At 38.5% G+C, this 24,611-nt stretch overlaps 1 protein-coding gene across 1 annotated transcript in view; it reads left to right on the top strand.

Annotated features, from left to right (window-relative positions):
• Nucleotides 1-24,611, top strand: part of LOC149070026 (putative polypeptide N-acetylgalactosaminyltransferase 10) — an 85,973-nt gene that overhangs the window by 56,055 nt on the left and 5,307 nt on the right. The window contains exons 3-10 of the mRNA XM_089250048.1: nt 2,569-2,771; nt 4,697-4,863; nt 9,204-9,395; nt 10,953-11,130; nt 18,823-19,051; nt 19,595-19,816; nt 23,259-23,369; nt 23,632-23,775. Of these exons, the coding sequence (XP_089106174.1) occupies nt 2,569-2,771; nt 4,697-4,863; nt 9,204-9,395; nt 10,953-11,130; nt 18,823-19,051; nt 19,595-19,816; nt 23,259-23,369; nt 23,632-23,775 (1,446 nt within the window). The remainder of the gene's footprint in view (nt 1-2,568; nt 2,772-4,696; nt 4,864-9,203; nt 9,396-10,952; nt 11,131-18,822; nt 19,052-19,594; nt 19,817-23,258; nt 23,370-23,631; nt 23,776-24,611) is intronic.

Below are 24,611 nucleotides of genomic sequence, written 5' to 3'. Positions count from 1 at the left end.
CAAAAGTGTTGACGAGGAATCTCCCATGGAAAATCGTTTTAATTCTTTCCAGGTTTTTACAAAAATGCCAGTACACTTGACGTAAACGCGGGCTAATTGGCCCTGGAGTGTTACTTTATGCTAAAAGGGAAATAAAAGAAAATATTGAAACAGACGTGCCACAAGCTTATTGCTTCAGGTTCGCATAGTAGCCGGTGATTCCTCCAGGCCGTAGCCCTAGTTAAGCAAGCCCACCTGCATTAGAGTTTTAATATTTGCCGCTAGGTCGCAGCAGTGCTGTTCTCATAACCCTTTTAAATGCAAGTGTTTTGTTGCATTTCCAACTTTTGTCTGTGCAAGGAATCTAGTACATATTTTAATTTAGTTAATGCCAAATTTTAAAGGCACCATCATCCTGATTAAAAATGCAAAAGAGCTTTCCGTTGAACTATCAAGGTCTTATGGTAAAATGCATAGATCAAAATTAGTACTAGTAACTCCAGAGAACGGTTTACATTGTCCCAATTAAAATGTGGGACAAAGTAGCGGGAAGTGTTTAAGCCAACAGTAGAAAATGGTAGTAGTAAAACTTATTAAGAAGACACCAACGAATAAGGCAAATACACGAAAATAAAAGTCCTAATGCATTTCAACACCAATGGGTGCCGTCTTCAGAGGGAAATTTAACCACTAGTCACGCTGACCGAGTTTCCCACTTGGGCTTAATACCAAATCTTAACGCTCGGTTGCTCAGCGGAAGAAGTACGTCTGTTCACTTCAAACGTCGTCGTCAGAATGACCAGGTTGATCAACTCTTCTAAGTAGTAAAACTGACAACAAATCTATTGAGGGAAAATGAGCCATTGGAATCAACGGGAACTGTGGAAAACCAATTTATAAAGGACAATTTGGAAGAAGGAAATATTGTCATAGATGTTGCTTGGAAGGAAAAATATTCTCCGGGACTGGTTATGAGTGTAACGGAAACTAGAACTACTGTGGATTGCGTGGATCCTTCAAAAAAAAACGCTTGGAGGTCGCAAACGGGTGGAAAAACCACATTTTTCTACAAATAGTCTAATATCGCAAAAGTGAATAACCCTTAAAAATTATTGAAAAAAAACATTTATTCTGCGAGTATTGTTTTGCCAAGATTTGTGAGTTGTTTTTGAACTTATAGACAACGGGATAATACTTACATACCGTACCTTGTTTAGCACTTCTAATTAGACTTATATTGTTTAGTCTATTTTCTGTATGGATTTGTTTTGACAAAGAAGTACCAGTTTAAATAAAGTGTATTTTTGTATTGATATGTGAGAATACTTTTTCTTCAAAACCAGTAGGTTCCTTCGCTTCAAACATATATTACAGTATAAAATAATAATATTTGAGTGGGATAAAGTTACCCTAACGTATAGACTGCTTTGGCACAAAAAATATTATTATAGAAAGGGGACTTGTTAAACCAGTCATTTAGAAAAAGGCCTGAACAGTTTAAAAATTATTTTGACTCTTTTAGTGTTTTATAATAATTTTCTAGCATATGATTGATTAAATAAAAAGTTTTATTTAGTATGCTCATGATTGTACTCTTGACGGCATTGTGAAACTTTCAAACTATAGAGAGTCAACCAAAGCCATTTTTCAAATGTTATACTTTCTGTATAATAAGCAGCTGAATGCTTATCTAAAACCTACGGCGATTTGGTAAGTAACGCATTATCATCTCTACACAAGATTAAAAAATAAAAAAAACCAGCTCAAATTCATGAATACAACCCCCGTAATCATCAACAACGATGCTATCTACAAAAATAAAACCTATAAAATTGAGCAACATCCCATCATATCTTAAAACAAAATCCAAATAACTTTCCAACATCCTGCTATCCAACCGTAAAAGAGCAAAAAGGAAACGGCAATCTCTCCACCAGAGATTGGGTAGAAATTTATGATACTCTTTATCAAACCAAATTATCCACGCATTTACATCCTCAAACTAAATTTAAACGTTGCCTTTATCCGATCGATCCACAAACCACTGCTCGAACGATTACCAAAAAGGCGCATTCAATCTTAAACCAAAATTTAAAAAGAAAAAAAAAAACGGCATCTCGAGATAATGGTGTAAAGCATCTCAGCTTCTCTCTGGCAGTATTTATAGTGATAAATATTCCCATTGCGGCCATGCAAACTAACCTAATAAGTATTATGAATATTATAACACACGAGAAGTATGTACGGCCATTAAAAGGCATCCCCCCTTATCAAAAACGCGAGCGTAAAGTGCCATCTTTTAATAGCCCTACATCATTTATGACATTTACCGTGCGTGTTGTTGTACAAAAAAAAAAAATTATATATATGTAATGTTATACAGCTACACACAGCCGCCATGTTGGGGGTACTTATAAAATAGCCCGGAAGTGATTTATTTGAAATTGCTTCCTTGAAATTTATTAACGTTTTCTAAGTATCAGAGAAAAAAAGGAAGAACGATTTTTATTGCTAGGGCTATAAATATCAATTTCTCGAGAGTTTTATAAATTATTATTATTATTATTATTATTCATTAATTTTGCGTAGATTGAACCGGAGAGGAAGATATGGCACGCCGGTGGCAATAACAGCGGAGTCAACTCAGGCCCAGGAGAGAATGGATCGCCTTTTATCTTGCCTGCAGGTCTGGAGCAGAAGAAAGACGAGCTGTATAAAGTTAATGGCTTTAATGCCCTTGTCAGTGACTTTATTGCGCTCAATAGGACCCTTCCTGACATCCGACATCCAGGGTAATGAATATCGCTTCTAACCTATCGCATCATGTGTGTGTGTGTGTGATATGGAATAATGTGTGCTTTGTGAAGTAATTATTATTATTATTATTCTTTTGCTGTGGATATTTTCTGGCACCAGTTTAATGCTTTTTTGATAGAATCAGTTGCTAGAATAATTAGTGTCTAGACGGTTGAATGAAAAAAAAAAAGGATATTTTCGAAGTTTGTTCCTGAAGGCAATGTTCTTGAAATGAATGAATGAAGTTATATATACAGGGTGGTGATAAAATAATTTTGCCAATATGCGATTTGCAGCAGAAATGAACTAAATGTTAATGAAATTCGTGATATAGAAGTTTCAGAGTATGCACTGAAGAATGAGATGAGAAATAAAAGCCTATTTCTCTAGCGTGGTGGTACTTCAATTATAAAATTTGAAAAAAATTCGAATGGCGACACTCACTTTCATGCATTTCAGAATGATCGTCGCGGTAGAGATGCCCGATGGAGCCATCCCCTTGGTGAGATCTTTGTTCGCGTTCTGCCGCCGGCGTTTATGTTGCTACAGGTCCGTTTTAACGCCATTCATTTTTTACTGCGCCGATCATTCTGAAACGTATAAAAGTAAGTGTCGCCATTCGAATTCTTCTTGAAATTTTATTATTGAAACCATCCCCGCTCGAGAAATAGGCTTTCGTTTCTCATCTCATTTTTAGGTACATATTCTGGCACATGTATTCTCGAATTTCATTAGGATCTTATTGACTTTTGCGGCTGCGAGTAGCTCGTACATCGGCAAAGATATTTTATGACTAACCTGTGTGTGAATTACTAGCGGAAGTTACTCGGCGTCGTCTTGAAAAAACGATAAATGTAAAAAATATGAATGGGCGAGCCCAAGAGCAGGATAATATGAGAATACTTTCGTCCCGTAAAATACGGAACGATTCTACACAATAAATCGTTTCTTACCGCCACATCTATGAATCCGCGCCTGAAATGATATAGCAGCGGTTCTCAACCGGTGCTCCGCGGATCCCTTGGGGCTCTGTGTGCACTCTCCAGGGGCTCGGTGATCGCTCGAGGAAAATAAAAAATAAATAAAAACAGTAAATTAAAAAATTAATTCTTCATTGACAAAGCATCTCACCTCCTTATTTTTGCATTCACCAACCCGGATATTAAAAAAGTTTATTTCTCAATGGGACAGATTTCCCCTATACCCATTTCTTTGCACTTGCGGAAAATCTGAACTTACATCTTCATTAAAAAAGAAATTAGCAGTTTATGTGTGTGTGTGTGTGGGGGCGGGGGGTTGGTTAGTGATATCTACTATGATGCAGAAAACAATTGAGAGGATCCAGTTCCCAAGTTCATTTATCAGTACTTAGCCCGTGATAGGTCTTTTGTAGGAAGTGATGCCTCAGCTAAGGGGCCAAGAACAAATATTACTGGCAAAATTTTAGTTTCTTATAAACCGGTCATAAGATTAGATCGAACTCTGGAAATAGACAAGAATAGCAACGTAAATTAACCCGAAATTTGAAGAAACCACCTATGAAGAAGACTATAAGAATAACTAAGACTAATAGACTAAGAAGTATCTAAGATAACTTGTTACCAGAACTGTAACAAGTTATCTTAGAAGAAGGAACGTGTTACAATTCCGAAACGCGTCCTTCTTCAGAAGAAAGAACTTGGACGCGTCTAGCCGTTGTTTTCTTCGCATTTTCGGTTAACTTGTATTGCTATTCTTGTCTAATATCTCACCTGAGGGATAAATTATTTCATTCTCTGAAAACATTGTCCCAGCTTGCAAAACCACCCGGGTGCTACGATGGCATTACCTAACCATTATGCACCCAAAATCCATAGTTTCATATTTTACATTTTTATGCTTTCCCGTATCTTATTAATACATTTTATCATTGATCACGTAGGTGTAAAGACAAAAAATACCTGGTGAAGTTGCCGACAGCAAGTATAGTAATTCCTTTTCATAACGAGCACTGGTCGGCCCTGATCAGGACAGTGACCAGCGTCGTCAACAGAGCACCCGCCGAGCTCATCAAGGAGATACTGCTCGTGGATGACTTCAGCACAAAAGGTTCTTTTACACACATAATAAATCAGTATTAAAACTTAGAACGCAAACGAATTATATCTCTTCTATATATACTTAAAGGAAAAATTTAGAGGAGACCTTCTCTCATCCAGAAGTGCATTAAAAATGGTTGCTGATAAATTATAAAAATACCAAATATTTCTGAAAATATTAACAATAAATCTTCGATGAAAAACTAGATCGAAATTATTTATAAAATAATTTAAAAAATGAATAGATTATAGAGTAAAAAGCTTTTTTCTTTTTCCAGGAATTTCGAAATGGGACTCGATTCTAATTTTTCCTCTTTATTTCTTCCCGGAAAATCGATACGTTTTTCTAAAGAGGGAAAATATTTTACTTTTAATCATTCATCCGGCTAATTAGTCTTGACAGTATCGACAGGGACCCCCCCCCCCCACACCCATTTTTTTTTCCCCAGTAAATATTTTTCCGAGCAATATTTGTTCAAGGAGAAAAAAATTTATTTTTTTTCCTGAAGGAGGAATTCCAAGATAACTCCGGGACTAAAATTAATATCTTCACGGATAAAGAATCTCTAAGATGCATATAATTGAAAATATTTTCCATTCATTCGATCTATCTTATATGAAATATTTTTTTTTCTTTATTATCGATTTTATTTCATGTAATCGATTTGAATTTATTTTGATAATTTCATTTGAGTGGATTTAGTGAGACTTGGAAAAAATTATACCCGATATTATGAGCGAATTGTACAAATCATTCTGTAAGTGATTACAGATTGCAATTGAGCCATTTTTCTTAGAGGAAATTTCTACAGGCATTCAGGCATGCATTTAACTGAGGGGAGAATTCAGAATACTCTTCACATTAAAAACTTTACATTGTTACTTGCATTAGCATATTCGACAAGTCACGTAAAGCCCTTTTGTTATGGATCCGGGTATATGATATTCACATGTTGACATATCGAAGTTATAGGACTGACTGGTTAGATAGGTTGATAGAACCGCTCACAACACACCCCGGACTGATGCAAAGCACCTTACTTCCGTGACCTCCAAAGAGGCAGAGTTGCGTTGGAAAAGTTATCAAAGATTTATAGTGGTGGCTTCCCTTGCCCCGCCCGTGCTCGCAAGTATCGAACCACTAGCGTCATTATCTTCATATGAAGACATCCATCAACTCCATGCAAAGTACAAGCCATTTGACTAAAATGGATAGCTGCACCCAATGACTAGGGAGAAAAATTTCACGTGTACCCAGTGGCACATAAGGGCCGGAGACCGCAGCCTGGGATATCAAAAGAAGTGTGGAAAAGGCTTGTGGACAAGAAAGAAGAAGAAGTTGGCATGTTGAAGTGGGAGATTTGAGAATGGTATAAATACACAATGTATGTAATGTATGGGGTTGTGAGCGGTTCTATCTATATATTTATCTACACAATGTACCCAAAATATATATACAGCGCCTCCACTGTGACGGGAAACGAAGAAACAAAGCCTCCGTCCACAATGCTGGGCAGGTTTGATTCCATTTCCTTTTACGGAATACACAATATACACACACACAGAAAACACACAGATCCTCCACTGGGACGGGAATAATCAAGTAGAGCCTCCGTTGACAGTGCTGGGCATTCACATTTGATTTACTAGGGCTGACTGGTAGTATATTCAAAGATTCTTATCATTTTCGTGCAAAACTTTGCAATATTCCAACATGGAATTCGCCTTGTCGTGAAGCAATGTAGAATCATTCGGAACCATTCTTCCTCTAAAGAGCCGCTTTTTCTTGGTGGTTTTTATGTATCTTTCCAAACATGAGACATTGCAGTGGGTTAGCCAAATTCCTTCTTAACGGAAAGTATCCACATTCCCCTAAAGAAGTTAGATGCCTGTCTCAATGCCTGAAGTAATTTCTGACTATCACACTAAGGAGATCTCTATACTTATAGCTGTTTTTGTTTAATTCCGCCGCAGCATCAGATAACAATTGACCCCTTCACAGACAGGCTTTTGGCAACAAATTTGGATTATCTGCATTTGATGTATAGGCGACGAAACTTGTTCCCTTATTCGCGTGTTAGAAATGAATTGGGGGATTAATAACAGTAAGATTTCCCTTTCGCCATAATCGTCTATTTCTCAACCTACTCTATTTGTTTCGATTCTCTATCTCTCGCTCTTGCAAGTATTTAGTAGATACATTATACGTGGGGGAAATCACACTAAAAAGGGTTATAGGAAGAACGGAAAAGGAAAATAACTTCCGTTCGTAGGGTTACAGGGAAGCTTCGCGACGATGAAAGAAAAGAAGTTAAAAAAAAACAGGGTGAGCTGGAATAGATTTCTTCCATTTGAGTATGGACGAGATATCTCGATTGTGATCGATGAGGAGTTAAGTTGAGGATGATTCGGCCTCTTCATAAGACAGCATGAACATCAAAACTCAGACGCGAGTGCGATACATCAGACCCCAAACATTCATTTTACTTGTAATATAATTATTGAATTTGTTTTGGTATCCGAGAAGTACCTACCGAGACTTATCCAGAGCTCTCTTCTTTGAAATTGAGTTCATCAGCTGCTCTGTAACATTGCAACTTGCAAGTCAAGCTCATTGAGAAGTACTTCATCACTTACTTTGACGATGTTTTCAAGAATTATTTGACTCCATCTTTTTTTAGCAGTTGAAATAACCTTTTACCACCACATTTCCTCTTCATATAGACCAGTAAATTGTTTTTAGCCAACCTCTTGAGCCAGATTTCGAAAACAGCGCGGACACTTGCACTAGGTGTTGTTGGACACCCCAATTCCTTTCTCTTACCAAAAGAAAAGCAAATTAAGGCAAAAATGACACCTGTCTACCTACAGCGCAAAGAAGAAAACAACCTTAAACTCAGCTACCAGTAGACTTTAGAAACGTACGTACGTGGTTTGAGAGGACGATTCCACTTTATTTAAAATGGAGTACGGTGAAACCTCACGCGTGCGCTTCTGGGAAAAAGGATACAATTTCTGAAATTTTCAACAGGCGATAGGGGCTACTACTAAACCACCCACACACGCACTTCGTTCATATTCCTCTGCGGAACCTCTAACGAATTGGTGCTTGTTGGAATGTGCGTGTACGTGTAGTGAAACCTGGCGTGAAGCTTGTTTCTGTGTAATGCTTGTTATGTGCAGTGCTGCCATCTGCCACCAGTTTTTCTAACTATGAGGGAAGTGTAATGATTGAAAGATTTATAGTTGTTCCTGTTTATCGCAGGCCTGTTGCTCTCTGTGGCGAGACTTTTTAATGGGCGATAAGGGCTGGAACATGTTTTGTTTCAGAGTTGAAAATACTATCGGATAATTCAGAAAAAATGGGAGAAGTTTTAAGGGGGTGATGGTACACACCAATCCAAAGAATTGTCATCAAAGTATTCATGGTCTAACATGAAACACAAACACACCAGCGAGTTTGGCGGAAACGGCCGCTCCGCAAACGTTAAAACGGCAATGCTATTGGGATTCATCGGGAGAAAAAGAGCACTACAGGCATGCAAATGCAACCTAGGGAAGAAGAAGAAACCATATGCAAATCTGCGTCACATTGAATTGAAAGTGCGGACTCCAGCCCCGTGAAGTTATTCCAGCGTCCAACCGTTCTGGCAGTTGTAACGTACGGGATAATGGCTCACTTTAGTAATACTGAAAAAGTCGACATGCATTTTATTTACTGTGGTATTTCCGATTGCAGCTCCGTAAATAAAATGCATGTCTGCTTTTTCCTTGTACGACCTGCATCAGAAAAAGGAAGCAAGAAAGGATCCCGTTTCACACAGCTGCCGAGGCAAGCCTGCAAATGATTGCGGATTGAGCAAATCGCCTGTAGGGAAAACGCTCACCATACACATTCGTGCTACCTCTGTGTTACTTCCGTTTGCAGCTCTGTAAATGAAATGCATGTTTGCTTTTTCAGTATTACTAAAGTGCGTCATTATCCCGTACGTTACAACTATTAGAACGGTTGCACGTTGGAATAACTTCACAGGGCTGGAGTCAGCACCTTTAATTCATTGTGACGCATATTTGCCCATTGGTGCTCTTTTTCTCCCGATAAATTCCAATACCATTGCCGTTTTAACGTTATCGGGGCGGCCGTTTTGAAACGCGCTAGCGTGTTTGCGTTTCATGTAAGACCATGCATCCTTTGATGGCAATTGTTTGTATTGGTATGTACTCTCTCACCTCTTAAAGTTCCCCCCCCCTTCCATCTTTTCCGAATCACTCTGTATATCCACTTGTACGGGTTTTATTAGATCCAAATTTATACATTTTATTTTAATGGTGTATTTCTTGAATAAACAGCGCAGTTGAAAGCACCACTGGAGCAATATGTCCGGCAGCACTTCTCTCCGAATGTCATGGTAATCAGGGCATCGAAGAGAGAGGGTCTGATTCGAGCTCGGCTGCTGGGCGCAAAAGCTGCAACCGGAGATATCCTGGTGTTCCTGGATTCCCATACTGAGGCGAATACTAACTGGCTGCCTCCACTCTTAGGTGAGTGTATATTTGGATTTTATTGAGGATTGGCTTCATCGAAACATTGCTTATATATTCGGTTACCAAAATTTTGTTGAAGTCACGGTAACAGAAGAGTAAAACTTATAAAAGATTCCATCAACTTTTTTCTTAAAGACCGTGAACAAGTGATACAGAGCACCAGATCAAATAATATTTAAATTTTAGATCTACATCTCTTTCATCATGGGTTTTCACTACTAACGTGAAAAATTATAATTAGACCTTATGTTATATTCTTATACAATTTTACCCATCCACCCCTTTCTTTTCCCAGATAATTGCAGCCCTCAGATTTTCAAAACCTCCTTCCAGCGAGCCCTTAAAGAAACTATAAATAAACTCTTATTATAACTCTTGAAGAAACTATACTATACTTTTTCGTTAGTGATACAGGGCGTTTGAGAAAGGACTCCCCTTACTTTAAAATGACATAATTTAGAAACAGTGATAGACAGAAAGATGAAACAAATAATCCGTTCAATGGGCACGACTTTAATTTCAAATACGCTGGTTTGTGAAACTAATTACAGTTGCTGCTAATAGATGACGCCACAGTTCTTCAAACAGTCGGTGATGTACTTAATTGGATAAAATCAACCTGCGATGGATTGGTCGAATTTCGCCCACAAGGATATGACAAAAGCAAAGAGAGGAGTTTCTAACCCTTTACCGATTCTTTGACTTGAAAATAAGCTATTTTTGCTCCCTAAAAATGGACTCGTCCAAACTTTTACTGCTCATCTAACCCCTCCCCATCCTTTCTCACCATTCTGTTCCTATATTGTATTTTTATAAACAACAGGGAGCTACATCGTGAAGCTTGAGCGGAGCTTCTGAAACCCAATTGACGGTGCGGCTACGCTTGTCTCTCTCGTTTCCGCTCCTGACAAGAACTGTCAATCATCCCTACCTGGAATTTCACAACATTCTATTATATATTATATACACTTTATTATATATTATATACCCCCTCATCCCAATCTCGGCTGTCTACAGCCATTATGATCATAAAGGAGTTAAATAACCACAACTTCCTGTAATTTCTCTACTGCAATGGATGCGCATGCCTCACAGGTAAACTATTCAAGCTGATGCAGCGTTTGAGGAGTTGCCTGTAAACAACGACGTTGAAATAGTACCACAAAAAAAAGCAGTCGCGGAATAAAATGAATGTGGCGTGCGTCATCTGTTAGTTATGACCTCATTGACGCTGGACTAGGGATTTATTTCCGTTTTCCACTGCCAAGTATGCAGGGTTGCAGCGTGTGATTTACGAAACTTGCCTGAACGCCCTTATGGGTAAGACGGGGGTGTGTACTTGCATTACCTGTGTTTAGAAAGGTGTAACACTTGTGTTTCAATTTTATATCGATCACTATTTCCAAGTTAACCACGCAATTAAAAAACCGGAGAGTCCTTTGAACCCCAAATGATGTCATGGCCAATGTTTTTTAGCCGGAATTGATAATCAACCAATTGCGATACAGATTATTGTTCCATTATATATTGAGTGCACCGTGAATCATTTTTCAGAACCTATAGCCTTGGATAAAAGAACAGTAGTTTGCCCCTTCATCGACGTGATCGATTACGAGACATTCGCATATCGCGCTCAGGATGAAGGAGCCCGAGGTGCCTTTGACTGGGAGCTTTACTACAAGCGTCTGCCGCTGTTGCCTGAAGACCTCAAGCAACCAACTTCTCCATTCAGGTAATAATTACATCCATTTCTATCCTGTAATATATGGACGAGGTGCATGTCTCTGTTTCATTAGTAGCATTGGAAAACCCTACACAACACTAGATACACAAAATCAGACTGCTAGGTACACACAATTACACTTTCAGCATAATAACTCGCAAGGTAGTAAATTGCCCACGGCAATAGACCCCAGTTCAGCTCGGTTTGAAAGAAAGAAAAAATCCCAAAAGGCAGCATTATACAGCCTACAACATAGTTTTCCTCCCAAACTTTTTTGTCCCATTGCCCCCTTCTTCAGAAATTTTTTTCTCCCATCGCCCCCAACGCAATCTAACCCATAGGATCCTCCGTTATACCCATAGCTTCTACCGCCCACCCCCTCGGGAAATTTCCATCGCCCACGTTCGGAATCACTACAATATCAAGACAAAGCAAACTTCATAGAATGGCTGCGATTTTTAGCGCTATCTAGTGAAATTTTTTAGCAGTATAGCTATTTGTTAAAATTATATCATGTATCATTACTTGTGTGTGTGCCTACTACAAACATCGTAATAAATAAATAAAATAATAAAAAAAATAAAATATATTCAAAATTTAATTAAATTCAAAATAAAGAGTCAAATAATTGTCGATTGATGTAATTAAAAGTATATATTTTACATGAATGTTTTTTTTTTAAAGCGTTTTAGGAGTCCACTGCGATTAAAATGCGTGTAATTTGACGGCAGTTTGACGTCAATGGTAGTAATTATTTCACAAAGCGTTATGGGAGGGTGATAAAAATTTCGAAAATCATTAATATTCTGCAAGCCTGGAAAGAGAGAAGAAAAATTGTATTGCTAACATTTGATTGAAATTTTTCAGGACGCTGAGATATTACGTCAAAATCCGAGCACAATTCTGAGAAATAAGTAGCACCAATCAACAACATGTAGTTGCACGCATAAAATTTTAGGCCCTGGTGTTGGCGTGGGTTAAGAGAAGTTACGCTACCTGTCTGGGTTGAATGCTCGACCGGGTTTAGGTAGAGACTGTAGCCAATTCAGGTGTGTACGTAGCTTTAGCTAAAATCAATGCATCTAAGCATTGTCATTCCGGGACATGTCATGTCTTCATGGAAGAATATGCCCATTTATGATGAAAATATGGTCATGGAGAACCCTGAGGGACTCAGCTGACCCATTTAAATAGACGTCCAGCATAACACAAACTCAGATCGTGGAACTTCCGCCAAAGCTTTCCTGAACGATGGGTGTTGGTACAATGCGACTTTTCTGGACTACTCTGTGTATTCACGATTATATGATGTTTTTTTTTTGTTTGTCGAAATGTGTGTTATATAAGGTCAGTTGCGGTTTTTGGTACTTCAGGAACTAGAAACACATGGTAATCCTACTAAAAATCTGTATGGTAAGGGAGCGTATCACTAAGAAATCATATTTTGATCTATGGCTCTCAAATTTTAACCCAAGTGACTCTCTTGCCGTAGAGATCATCGTTTATTCGTGGCCTCTTTGTTCTAAACATCATTAACTACTGGTTAGTGACGTATGGAAGGATGACGTCACTCTCCGCTACCATATGAATGATTTTAACAACTTTCTTTGGAACTGCACATGAGCTCCAAGGAAAGATTGAGGGATTCATTTGCCTTTGCAGTCTAGTGCGTTCACCCGAAAAGTCACCCAGTTTCTCACCTAGCCATCGTTAGCTTTACGTAGGGCGGTATTCACTGGCATAAGTTTAACCTATAGTCCAAATTTTTTTATATATCGTCACGGGTTGGTTAAAAACCTGAAGTTCACCAATCCGTGTCGATCTCCTATTCAGAAATTGTGACTATAGTCTGAACTATACCATTTAATACCACAATGAGTTTACCACCATTTACCAACTTCCTTTCTGGGCTATCGATCGTTTGAAAGAATGACGTCACTCTCCGCTATCATACGAAGGTTCTTAACAACTGGCTGTTGCGAAGATGATTTTTTGGAAAGAGAGAAAATTCAACTGCCTTTTCGGGGAGAATCGAACCCACGTCCTTTCACTTTTCGGGTGAACGCCCTAGACCATTTGACTACAAAGACAACGAATCTCTCAATCTTTCCTTGGAGTTCGTGTGCGTTGAAAGGGACCGTGACTGGACGGCAGGACCTGACTTAGGCCAAGTTGTTGACACTGCCACCAGATAGCGACTTATGAAAGGATGACGTCACTCTCCCCTACCATACGAATGTTTTTAACAACTTTCTTTGGAACTGCACATGAGCTCCAAGGACAGATTGAGGGATTCGTTGCCTTTGCAGTCTAGTACGTTCACCCGGAAAGTGAAAGGACGTGGGCTCAATTCCTTGCAAAGAGGCAGTTGAATTTTCTCTTGTTCTAAAAATTCATCTTCGCAACAGCCAGTTGTTTAAAACCTTCGTATCGATCGCTTACCAGTTGCATTTTTTAATCCACCATTTACTTAGCGGTTTGTCAGCCTTCGCTTGCCAATGGCCTTGCTCAGTCATCATCTGCAGGTGACCTCATCTCCCCAACGTCTACCCGTCTCCTTTTTCGTCCACCATTTACCAGTGACTTTAATCAGTCATCGTTTGTCAATGTGTTAACTTAGCTACCGTTTACTAGCGTTCGTACTCAACCATCGTTCACCGGTTGCCTCACTTACCTATCTGCTACCAGCGGCCTTACTTGAACATTTACCAGTGACGTTCGCCAGCCATGTTAAAACTATTGTTTATATATTGTTTCACGGTGGTCTTTATCAGCTATCGTTTACCCTTGGTTTTACTGAACCATCATTCACCAACTGCTGCCAGTTGTCTCCGCTAGCCATCTTTTGCCGATGGGTTTTGTCACCAGTGGTCTCAGACATCGCTTACCAGCGGCATTTCTTTCCGTCATTTTATCGATAACATGCGAATGACGACTGTCAAATTTCACCAGTGGCTCCATTACCTAACATTTACGTACAGCTCCATAGCTCTACTGATGTTTTTCCAGCTGCTTCATCACGTTGCCGGTGATAATACTGACAAGGCTCTACTCACATTTTTTAGAATGCTCGGGTAAAGTCCTTCGAATCATTTACGTTGGCATTCATTAATATCCACGACTCGTTATGACGATCTTGACAAAGTTTCGTAAGGGATACGGCGTGAACCACACATCTAAGGAAATCCTAAGCAATAAACAATTTTTCATTCCTGAAAAATTCGACATAGATATTTGAAAACATGCAGACATCGTGGCTATTTCCTCAAAAAGTCTATATGTAGAGAACATTAAGTTTAAATAAATTCGACATCATTGCCTCTTCTGCTTTTTGAAGTTCTCGATAGAGGATGGGTGTGGGAGAATAAAAATGGCTTCCAGATCGTCGGGAAAGATTGATGATTTTGGAGAAAAAGAAGGGGGAAAAAAAATAAAATCAATGGTCATCTAAGTCTGGAAAAAAAAGGTCGACGGTTAATGACGCGATCGATCGGTTAGTCGATTTCGGTGACGATGACGTGCCTACTTTTATTCTTTACTCCTTTTTGTGTGTGCGTGTATCTTCAGTCTTCCCAGACAGTTCGATATTTAACTAAAGCTTCGTCTCGAACGAATAAGGGCTCTCTTAAAAATCGATATTTCTGTATAAACCGACCGAGAACAATACCTAAAATAAGAAATGTAAAGACTTCACACATACCTAATGATATGGTTACGAGGACCTCCGATGACTAATAGGGACCGTCTTCGTATTTCTACTAATAGACTTTTGAATATTTAAAATATAAGCTATTTCTTTCCTTATATATGAACACGGAATTTATATTCTCATACTTTTCCTATTTGCACGGAGAACATTCAAAGAAATAAATGACGTTCGAGAAGACTTTATAGTTTCATAAATTACTGTGAAATTGGTATCGATGAAAGTTTTAAAGGAAGACGTTTTGTGAGCGCACACTGCATCCATACTCAGTTACTGAACAATGTTGTCTACTGACTAGTGTCGGTCTGTCTTCTCCTGAGAACGATATACCAGCTAACCTCTGTGGCCAACCTCCTTTCCTCCTACTGAACCTGAGGCGACCGCCGATGTATGGTGCCTTCGTTTCCGACCAAACCTGATCGATAGTATATTGTTGTATGGCAGTATGTCCGAATTTAGTGTGCTGTAAAGTCGTAGATAATCTGTGGTGCTGTATTTCTTGAACGAAAATGGCCTTTGGGCAAATGAGACGAAGTCTTAATGTTTTGTATGGGCAAGTGCGACCAGGACCTGATTTTTGCAAGAGCAACTAAGAACAGGACTTGGTTTTTGTAAGAGTGAGTTCAGGGCTTGATTTCTGTATGAACAAGTAAAACCAGGGTGTCATTTTTGGAAGTGCAAATGATAAAATGGCTTAATTTTTGTATGAACAAGTGAAGCCAGGGCTTGATATTTGTGTGAGCAAGTGAGGCCAGGGCGTGATATTTGTGTGAGTGAGTAAGATGGGGGCCCAAACTTCCAAGCCTCGTTGACCTTAGTTGTATAAAGAGAGAGAAAGAAAGAGAGAGAAAAAGTAAAGGGATATGACAACCATATTTTTATGGGCATCTTTTTATCAGCCACCTCGTTGGGCATTTTGCCTGTTGTGGTGTTGTATTTGTATTTGTATTTGTATTTATATATATTTTTTTTTCTCAAGCCGCCCCCCACCAAGGCCAAAATTCAGGCCTGTGAGCAATCACCACCGACATTTGCTCATCTTTACCTCCTACTTTGCAATGTTAGTAAGGCCTCCACGTTTGGTCTCGCAATTTAGGAAATCCTCGTATACGTTCGAGATGCTCTTCGTATAATGAATAAAAGTGAATAATTTCGGTAATCGTCATTTTTAAAGTCAGGGTGCGCTCACAAATCATAGATCGGTGACTATAACCGTGCACGCGTTTCGTAAACATTCTTGCAGAGAATTATCCCTTCATTTTATTTATTTATTAAACAAACATCACAAACACATACAAGACCGAAAGACAATAAAAAAAACTGCAAAAGACAAAAAGTAAACTACAATCAAACACTATTTTGAACTAAAGGGATATAATAATACAAAGGGATAAGTATACAGAGGTATATGATGCATTCCTCTGAAGAATTTCTAACGAATTTGGTGCATGCATAAAAGTTTGGTGTACATAAAGTGGTTTGTTTTTTAAAACTGTTGTGTGTGTGTGTGTGCGTGCGTGCTTGCGTGTTCAATAAGTGCTGCTCTCTTCTTTCCGAATTCAAAAGTAACCACTCTGCAGGTTATTTTGCCTGTACGTGTGTATTATGAGTAAAATTAAAATGTTGTTTGCTCAGGACATCATTCACAAGAGTCCTCACTTAGCTATCTTTTATCAATAATCTCAATCAACCATCGTTTGGCATCGTCTAAGTTACCCGTCGTTTACTAACTGATTACTCTCAGCCTTACACCATCTTTACTCCATCATACAGCCATCCTTCATCAGCTGCTTTACATAAAAATGATAGAGCAGTTGTTTTACTTATGCATACTTGTGCCAGAGAGAGATGAAAAGAGTTCACCAACCGGCTTTACTTACCCGTCAAGGCCCGTTTACACGAGGCAAGTGCTTTAGTTGGTAACTTAATTTTGAGTTGCCAAGTACGATACAATGTATGCAGATGATAAGGGCCGTTCACACGGCTTTAGTTGGCAAGTGCGCAAGTGGTTTAGTTGGTAAGTGAAATACAAACGGTTCTATTTTTTTCCGATTAAGTAGACCTAGGCGCATGCGCCAGTGGGCGTGACCTGCCGCTCTGGAGGGATCTTCTTGCTCTCTCACGGAGGGGTTTTTTTTTTATCTCAAGCGTGAACCTGTTCATCCTCCGTCGTCTCCTGAAGTTTCGCTAGAATCCGCGGAAATATTGTATGGTGAGGTGGCCAGAGAACACAACGCTCAAGTTTGTTGAAAAATATCTTCACCATGAATGTTTGTTGAACTATAGAAATGAAAATTACCTTAACAAACAAGCTAAAAATTATTCCATGTTGGAAAAATCTATGAAATATTCTGTCGACGTGATGTCAGGAGTTGAAAAAAAATTGAAGATTCAAAAATATATAACAGGTGTGGAGGATTTATGTATTAAAAACTGGAGAGGAGAGAACTTTCGAATAGTTCTCTCGCCCAGAACGAATTTGCTGCCATCTGTTGTAAAAATACATGATCAAATATTTAACATAAAGATATCATCTCTCTAGATTAAATTAAAATATAATAATAATTTCGAAAATTTGTGGAAATAATTTTTATGTTAATGAATTTTTATGTTAATGAATTTTTATTATTTAATTTTTAACCCTTAGAATTTCCTACGAAAGCCAAGAATCTTCTCCCGTATTTTCCGCTTACATAATTCATAATTTATCTCCTCTCCAACTTCGATTAAAATATTATATAATCGATATTTACAACTTAGAGGAGAAATAGAGAAATCTCATATTTCTTCTCAATGACTTACATAAGCTTATAATATGTTGTGTATTCTTTTTTCCCTCTTGGGTAAGTGAAAGTGAATAAATTTATATTCTTCTTTAAAAAAATATCGTATAATGTGGCTCGGATCACATTATTCGTAAGTTCTACCTGATCATCTTCATCCATCGTTACGAAAGCTATGAGCTTTAAAAAAAGCACTTCTCTAAATGCCAGATCTATTATTCTCCCGCGCGTCGCGTCTCTCTTTCTCCGTGAATTTGAGTGGACTGAAATGCGCATGCGCTAACTGCGCTCGCCTCTGTAAAAATTATCCAATGAGAATCTACTTACCACTTACGTGTGGGCACTTTCAAGAAAAATCGGTAAGTTAAAATTAAATTACCAACTAAAGCACTTGCCTCGTGTTTAAGTACCAGATTTACTTGCCATTCAGCTAAGTTACTGCTGCCATCGAGTGCTGTCCATGTAAGTGAAACGAATTTGTGAGGGGGATGGGGGCGGGTCCAGTACATCTTTTTCCACACTCTCTCTCTCTCTGGATATCTTTATGCACAATAATTTCTACTTTACCGTACACCAACTCCGGCCATATATCGCCATACGGCTATTGGTGGGTGGGAAATGAAGGCGTCATCGGTGGTCGCCGGTTGACTCAGATTTGAATCCTCTACGGAATTTCTAACGAATCGGCACATCGCTGGAATGTGTGTTCTGAGTGTATGTGTGGCCCTAACGCATTTATGTTGTCGAGTTGCGCTTGTTTTGTGACCATGATGCCATCTGGCTTCCATTTTCTGAAGTGAAGATGGAAATGCTTGAATTTTCATGTTATGCGAATATCTTGTTGTAGGTCAAATGACCTACATGACCTGCAATGCTTTGTAGCGGAAATTCGTATTTAATTTATTATTTTTACCAAACTTGAGTGTTCATCATGTTAATATCTCTACAATCCCATTCTCAAATTTCGTAGCTTTATGTTATAAAATCACACCCGTCCTTAAATTTTGTATATCAGTGTATATTTGCATATCAGGAAAATGTTAATAGCGCTTTCTGGGATAAGATTTTTTCTTAATTTTTTGTTGGAAAAACAAAATCCTTTGGGGAGCCACGTATGGTGAATCATATTCGCCAGACCGGTATTTCTTGGTACCGTGCTATGTATTTATGACTAATTATTGATGATCTGATACCAATTTATTTCGAAAAAAGGAGTCCCGTGATGGCCGGTGGCCTCTTCGCAATCAGCAAGGACTTCTTCTGGGAACTGGGAGGTTACGACGAAGGACTCGATGTCTGGGGTGGAGAGCAGTACGAGCTGTCGTTCAAGATATGGCAGTGTGGAGGAACGATGGTCGACGTACCCTGTTCAAGGATCGGACACATCTACAGAAAGTTCGCTCCTTTCCCTAATCCAGGAATAGGTGACTTTGTCGGACGGGTGAGTTTCTAAACGCGACATCTCTCTCTAGAATTTTTCTTCGTTCTTTGCATACAGGGTGTAACTAAACTGATGGGTCAGAACTGTAAGGTGGGTAATAGAACTCGCCGAAACAAACAACTTTCAACATACAATGTTGTGCGTTGTTGTTGTTTTACAAAGCAAGCGGCGAGCCGCGTGAGGGCACCTGCGAGAGGACGGTGAAAATTATGAATAAAGTAAAGGCGAGTAATTAAGTATAAAGAATCTTCATTATCGAAAACTTTACAAGAAATGCTCTAAATGAGCGACCACCAGCTGCAATACATCGGCGATGGATAGCAGCTGAATGACGAGTTCTGAGAAAGGTGACGTTTCATCTACTCCAGAGAAAGCGCCCTCTCGCGGCTCGCATGCCCGTTTTCTGACCCCTATTTGTATGGTGAAAGTTCGTTTTAGCGAGTCAGTTCTGACCATCAGTTCAGTTACATCCTGTATAGACTCCATACCGAAAAAACAACATCCAGTGAACGAAACGACGCTCAACGCTCTTCTTGTTTACAGAATTACAAGAGAGTCGCCGAAGTGTGGATGGACGAGTATAAAGAGTACCTATACATGAGGCGTCCGCATTACAGAAACATAGAAGTCGGTAACTTGACAGAACAGAAGCTCCTACGCCAAAAGCTGAACTGCAAGCCGTTCAAGTGGTTCATTGAAAACGTAGCCTTCGACCAGCCGAGAAAATATCCTCCCATTGAACCTCCAGATTATGCCACGGGCGAAGTAAGGTCTCAACTAAGGTCTTGCATTTTGTTAATGACGTGCTTCAATCCATATATATATATATAAGAATAATAAAAGCATTTTCTTTTTTGATTTTTCGGTATTTTTGAATTCAATAGTATTACAGCAGAACGTCTGGGGATCGAACATCTATTTAGGTTTTGGAGGCCAAGGGATGCGCTCAGAAACGTTCTATGTTAAACCAATGTTCAGGTTGCCCCCCCTCCCCCCGATGAGAGCCCTACACATTGGCTACGACTTTTTTCATTGTTTTTGTGAATTCTTCAATTTTTTTCATTCACAATTATTTTTTAAATTTACAATGTTCATATATGTTGTTTTTAATTTCCAGTTTTTGCATAATTAACTTGTTTTCAGTGTTTCATATTTACGCAATGAAACTTTAACAATAAATAAATATATATATATCCCCTTGTGGGTAGGATTGGAATTTTAACACTGGTTTGCAGAGTAATTACAATTGTGACTAACAGATGACAACACAGTCTGGTACGCAAGCCGAAGTGATATCAGTCTGTTAATGTAAAATTACCTCGTTCGTGATTCAAACTCCTGTGAAAGAAATGCAGATTTCAAAATTCAGGGTAAAACCAAAAAAAAAAAAAAAAAATGGAAGCAAAACATTAAAAAGTTAACGAAATCACAGCCCCACATATATACTGCAAAAACAGTTTTCTTCATTAAAATGGGACATCTACCGGTAAATATAAAATTAGAAGAATATGAGCAGTTTATGTACAAAAAAAATTTAAACTTTAATTTTCACATTTGCTACTATAATAAGTAATTAATTTATTTTTTAATATAAAAATATGCGTTTTAATGTTAACTTTTAAACTGTTGATTTAAAAAAAGATTATAGAATTTATTATAAAATATGTTTAAATAAAACGTAAATGTTAAAAGAATGTAAGCTTTCTAAATACTCCACTCTCGCTACTGGTAGTGTAGAGGCGGGCGTGGACTTAGCCGAATGACAGAAATTTAATATCAGATTCTTATTAGCTATTTAATATTGGAATACAACATTACAATAAGTGACGCCACCATCCGATAAATCGTTGTTAGAATATTTTAATCTTCTCAGCGACATTTAAGAGGTATCTCGCCTAACTTGATGCGATTATCAAACACCTCACCTTTTTGTAACCATTTTACGATCAAGGGCGTAATATTGCGTCCAAACGCCAATGGAATAAATTCAAAAAAGTTCTCCGTTTGCTTTCCTCTGTCCTCATCACCACGAAGCTTTGTTGCAATGGCACGAAAAACAGGGAAAAAAAAGAAACAAGGTTTGAAATATACCTTTTTTACCTGTTTTTTGGAGTGTATGGCCTCTTCACTCTGGAGGTGCACACACAGGATGATTCTAAACTCATAGGGACAAACTTTAAGAGGTGATATGTGAGACACCTGAAGAATCATTTTTTTATCATAGAATGCGGTTGAATAGCAAAGGCGGTAGAGGGTGTTTTTTAGAGAGTGTTCAACAGCACTTCGCCAAAAGCAAATATCACATTTTTCTGACGGATTGGCTGTAATAAGTGCAATCAACCATTCCAGGGTGCAGGCTATTGTAATGTGGTAGGCTTTCTCATGTTACAACCTGGATAACGCAAATTCTACCACATGTCTTTGTAACATTGTTTGGCACTGCATAACCTTGTAGTGGCGCTCTCGGCAAGAGAGCGCAGGTGTTGGCGCTCCTACTAGCATCTATCTGTCAACACATAGTTTTGGCGTGCACGCCTTTTCTTTATATCTCTTTCGCTGTTCGAGAGAGAACACTTTCGTTTCTGGCGGATTCAAGATGTTATTTTACACGTGTTCGTGTGTACTCGTTTCTTTTCATGCGTGTAACGTACCACGTGTCTCTTCAAATTAATAAACTTCATATTTAGCCGTTCTCTGGAATTTTAGTAATCATCGTGAGTCAGATTTACGTTATCTATGGATGAGTCGCTGCTTAAATTTAAGTGCCAGCACATCACTTTCTACGCCAGTGATACAACCATAACCTTGATGGCCCTGGCATTAATAAAAAACAAACTCCAATCCGAAGGTGCATATGCACGCTCGAATGGTCGATAGCTGATATCTCAGCAAATCTGTAGGAAAAATATGATATTGGTTTTTGGTGAAGCGCTGTTGTGCACTTCCTATAAACGCCTTCTCCCGCCTTTGCTATTGCGATTTGATCGCACATTTTATGATCAAAAATGCTTGTTTAGGAGTCTTCTATCACCTCTTAAAGTTTGCCTCATGAATTAAGAATACAAATACAACGCCACAACATGCAAAATGCCCAACGAGGTGGCCGAGAACCCTGTATGTGTACCTCATCGTTTTCGGTTTTAAATGATTCTTAATGATTCTCTTTCAAAGTTAAGACCCGAGATGCACGTATGTGTACCTAACTCTAATGGTCCTAATGAAGATATCGATCCAAATACAATAAATTTTATTCAATTGTTTTTTCTTTTTAAATGTAATTTTGATGCACAATAAACACAGATCAATCGGAAATCAAATTAATGGTTAGTTTTAGCTCAGGTCTGCAGAGGATAGGAATATGCGTATAGTCATCATCATCAACAATTTTTCAATCCACTGCTGGATGTGAAGGGTCTCCTATATATATTTTTTTTCACTTTACTCTGTCTTATGCTTTAGCCATTCAAATGACTCCAACCACTTTCCTGATCTCGTCGATCCATCTTGCGTGGGGACGCCGTCTCGTACGTTTAGCCCCACGAGGGCACCAATCCAGAATACGTGTGGTCCATCTGTTGTCCTGTCTTCTTGCAATATGTCCAGCCCATTATTCGTATAGTATAAATGTATAAATAATGGAGGAAAAAAAAGACAAGTACTTTTTTTTCTTGGAATATGGTTCTCGTAATTGATGCGGAGGGAAGGGGAGTACTATCAGCTGCACAAAATTGGAAAAATGTTTTCTTCTAGAGATAAGATGGGGCATTTCGCAAAGGATTTAGTGATTTCCGCTGTGTCATTTATTATTTGGATCAGTGAAAATTTATGAAACCAAGAAGAGGGTTAATATTGCCTTCGTTCTAATCCTAACACAGTAAAAACCACATTTTTCCCCCTATGATTCTGCGTATTGATCTCTGCAACAAATCAACGAAAGCTATCTCTCAGATGTGACAAGGTAGAGTAGCAGAATACATCACTTATTGGTGAACTTGTATATCAATAATTGTGATATAATGAATGGTGAGCGTTTCTGAAGTGTCTGTCATTCAAATTTGGCGTCATTTCGACCAGCAAAACATCCTCCACAATCAAGATCTGACTTGAAGAAGTGTTATATTGATGATCCTGAATATTCGTGCATTGCATATGACGTATATTTTCACGATTAAAATAATATGACTCTTTTGTCCTCTTGAACTCACAGATACGCAGTGGGGACAGTGACTTGTGCATCGATACGAAGTTCAGGGGCCAGAATGAAAAGTTTGGTTTGGATACCTGTACAAAAGACGTCGCAAAACAAAATTGTGAGCAGGTGAGTCACACAATGTTCCACGTGTTTGATCCAAAGCTGGCATACGTACTTCAGTGTCTTGCGATGCTTGAATCAATCCTTACATGGCTAAAATAGCTAAAAAATTTGGCTTCTTCATGTAGTTATAAAATAAGAGATATTTTTTTGTTTCCGACTGTTTTATACCTAGTATTTATACTTTCACGTTCCTTGGAAGTTATGCATTTTCTGTACTAGCATTAGCGTATGACCTATTTATTCTTGCCTGGTTTTTCATATGCAGAAGTTTGTTCTGTCATGGCACAAAGACATCCGTCCTGCTAAGCGAAGTGTATGCTTCGACGTTTCAAGTTCCGAGTTCCATGCTCCGATAGTACTTTGGAACTGCCACGGAATGCAAGGGAACCAGCTTTGGAAATACGACTTGGTATGATTCTTTTTCGACATCTACTCTCATTGGTATAGTATATGGGGTGCACCGGGAAGTCTCTATATATCTTGGAATATCTCGTGAATTGTTGATCCTAGATACATACTACCAGTTAGAAAAAGTATCCAAAGAACGTGCACGCCTCAAATGCGTCATTCATATTGCAAGGGTTTGAATAGTTATTGAAATTTAAAAAAAAATTATTTATTCCGTCACCCTGTGCTAAGAAACCCAACTAAAACGTTGTTGCCCTGTCACTCCTGAGCCCAAAAGAAAATCATGTTTTAAAGCTCAATATTCGTTGGAAATAAGGAAAAAAACACAGCGTGTGAAACGTAGAAACAGTTTGTCGTAAGTTTATGTGAATCTTCTCACGTTTATAATTACTTAATTCACAGCGAATATTGCACTTTGAAACATGGATTTTTTTTGGGGGTGGGGCAAACAAACAAAGACAGGTCAACAAGTTTCTAATTTGGGTTTGTAGGACTGGATTACCACCAAAAAGTTGATTTTATTTTACTTTACAACCCCTTGCAGTGTTAATAACGTACATATCTGAGGCCTATACTCGTTATTTGAATACTTTTTCCAATTTGAAGTATGATTCTTGGATCAACGTTTCGCGAGTTATCCAGGATAACTCTTAACTGGATTGGTGAGGTAATTTTGACCCGACGCATTTTTCATCTTGCTGCCCCTTGAGAAAGAAATGCATCTGGACCATCTTATTTTTAGTACCTTTCAAGCTGTTTGTTTAAAAGTGTTTGACAAATTTATGATGATTTCCTACTTTTTCTTCACTTTATATAATGTTTCCGTGGGGTCAAAAT

Source organism: Pholcus phalangioides, unplaced genomic scaffold (assembly GCF_987345545.1).
Source record: "Pholcus phalangioides strain wild (caught in Gottingen) unplaced genomic scaffold, Ppha-v1.0 ptg000022l_1, whole genome shotgun sequence".
Taxonomy (NCBI): Eukaryota; Metazoa; Arthropoda; class Arachnida; order Araneae; family Pholcidae; genus Pholcus; species Pholcus phalangioides.
Note: the sequence above shows the minus strand (reverse complement) of the source record. Positions and strands in the feature narration are given on the sequence as shown.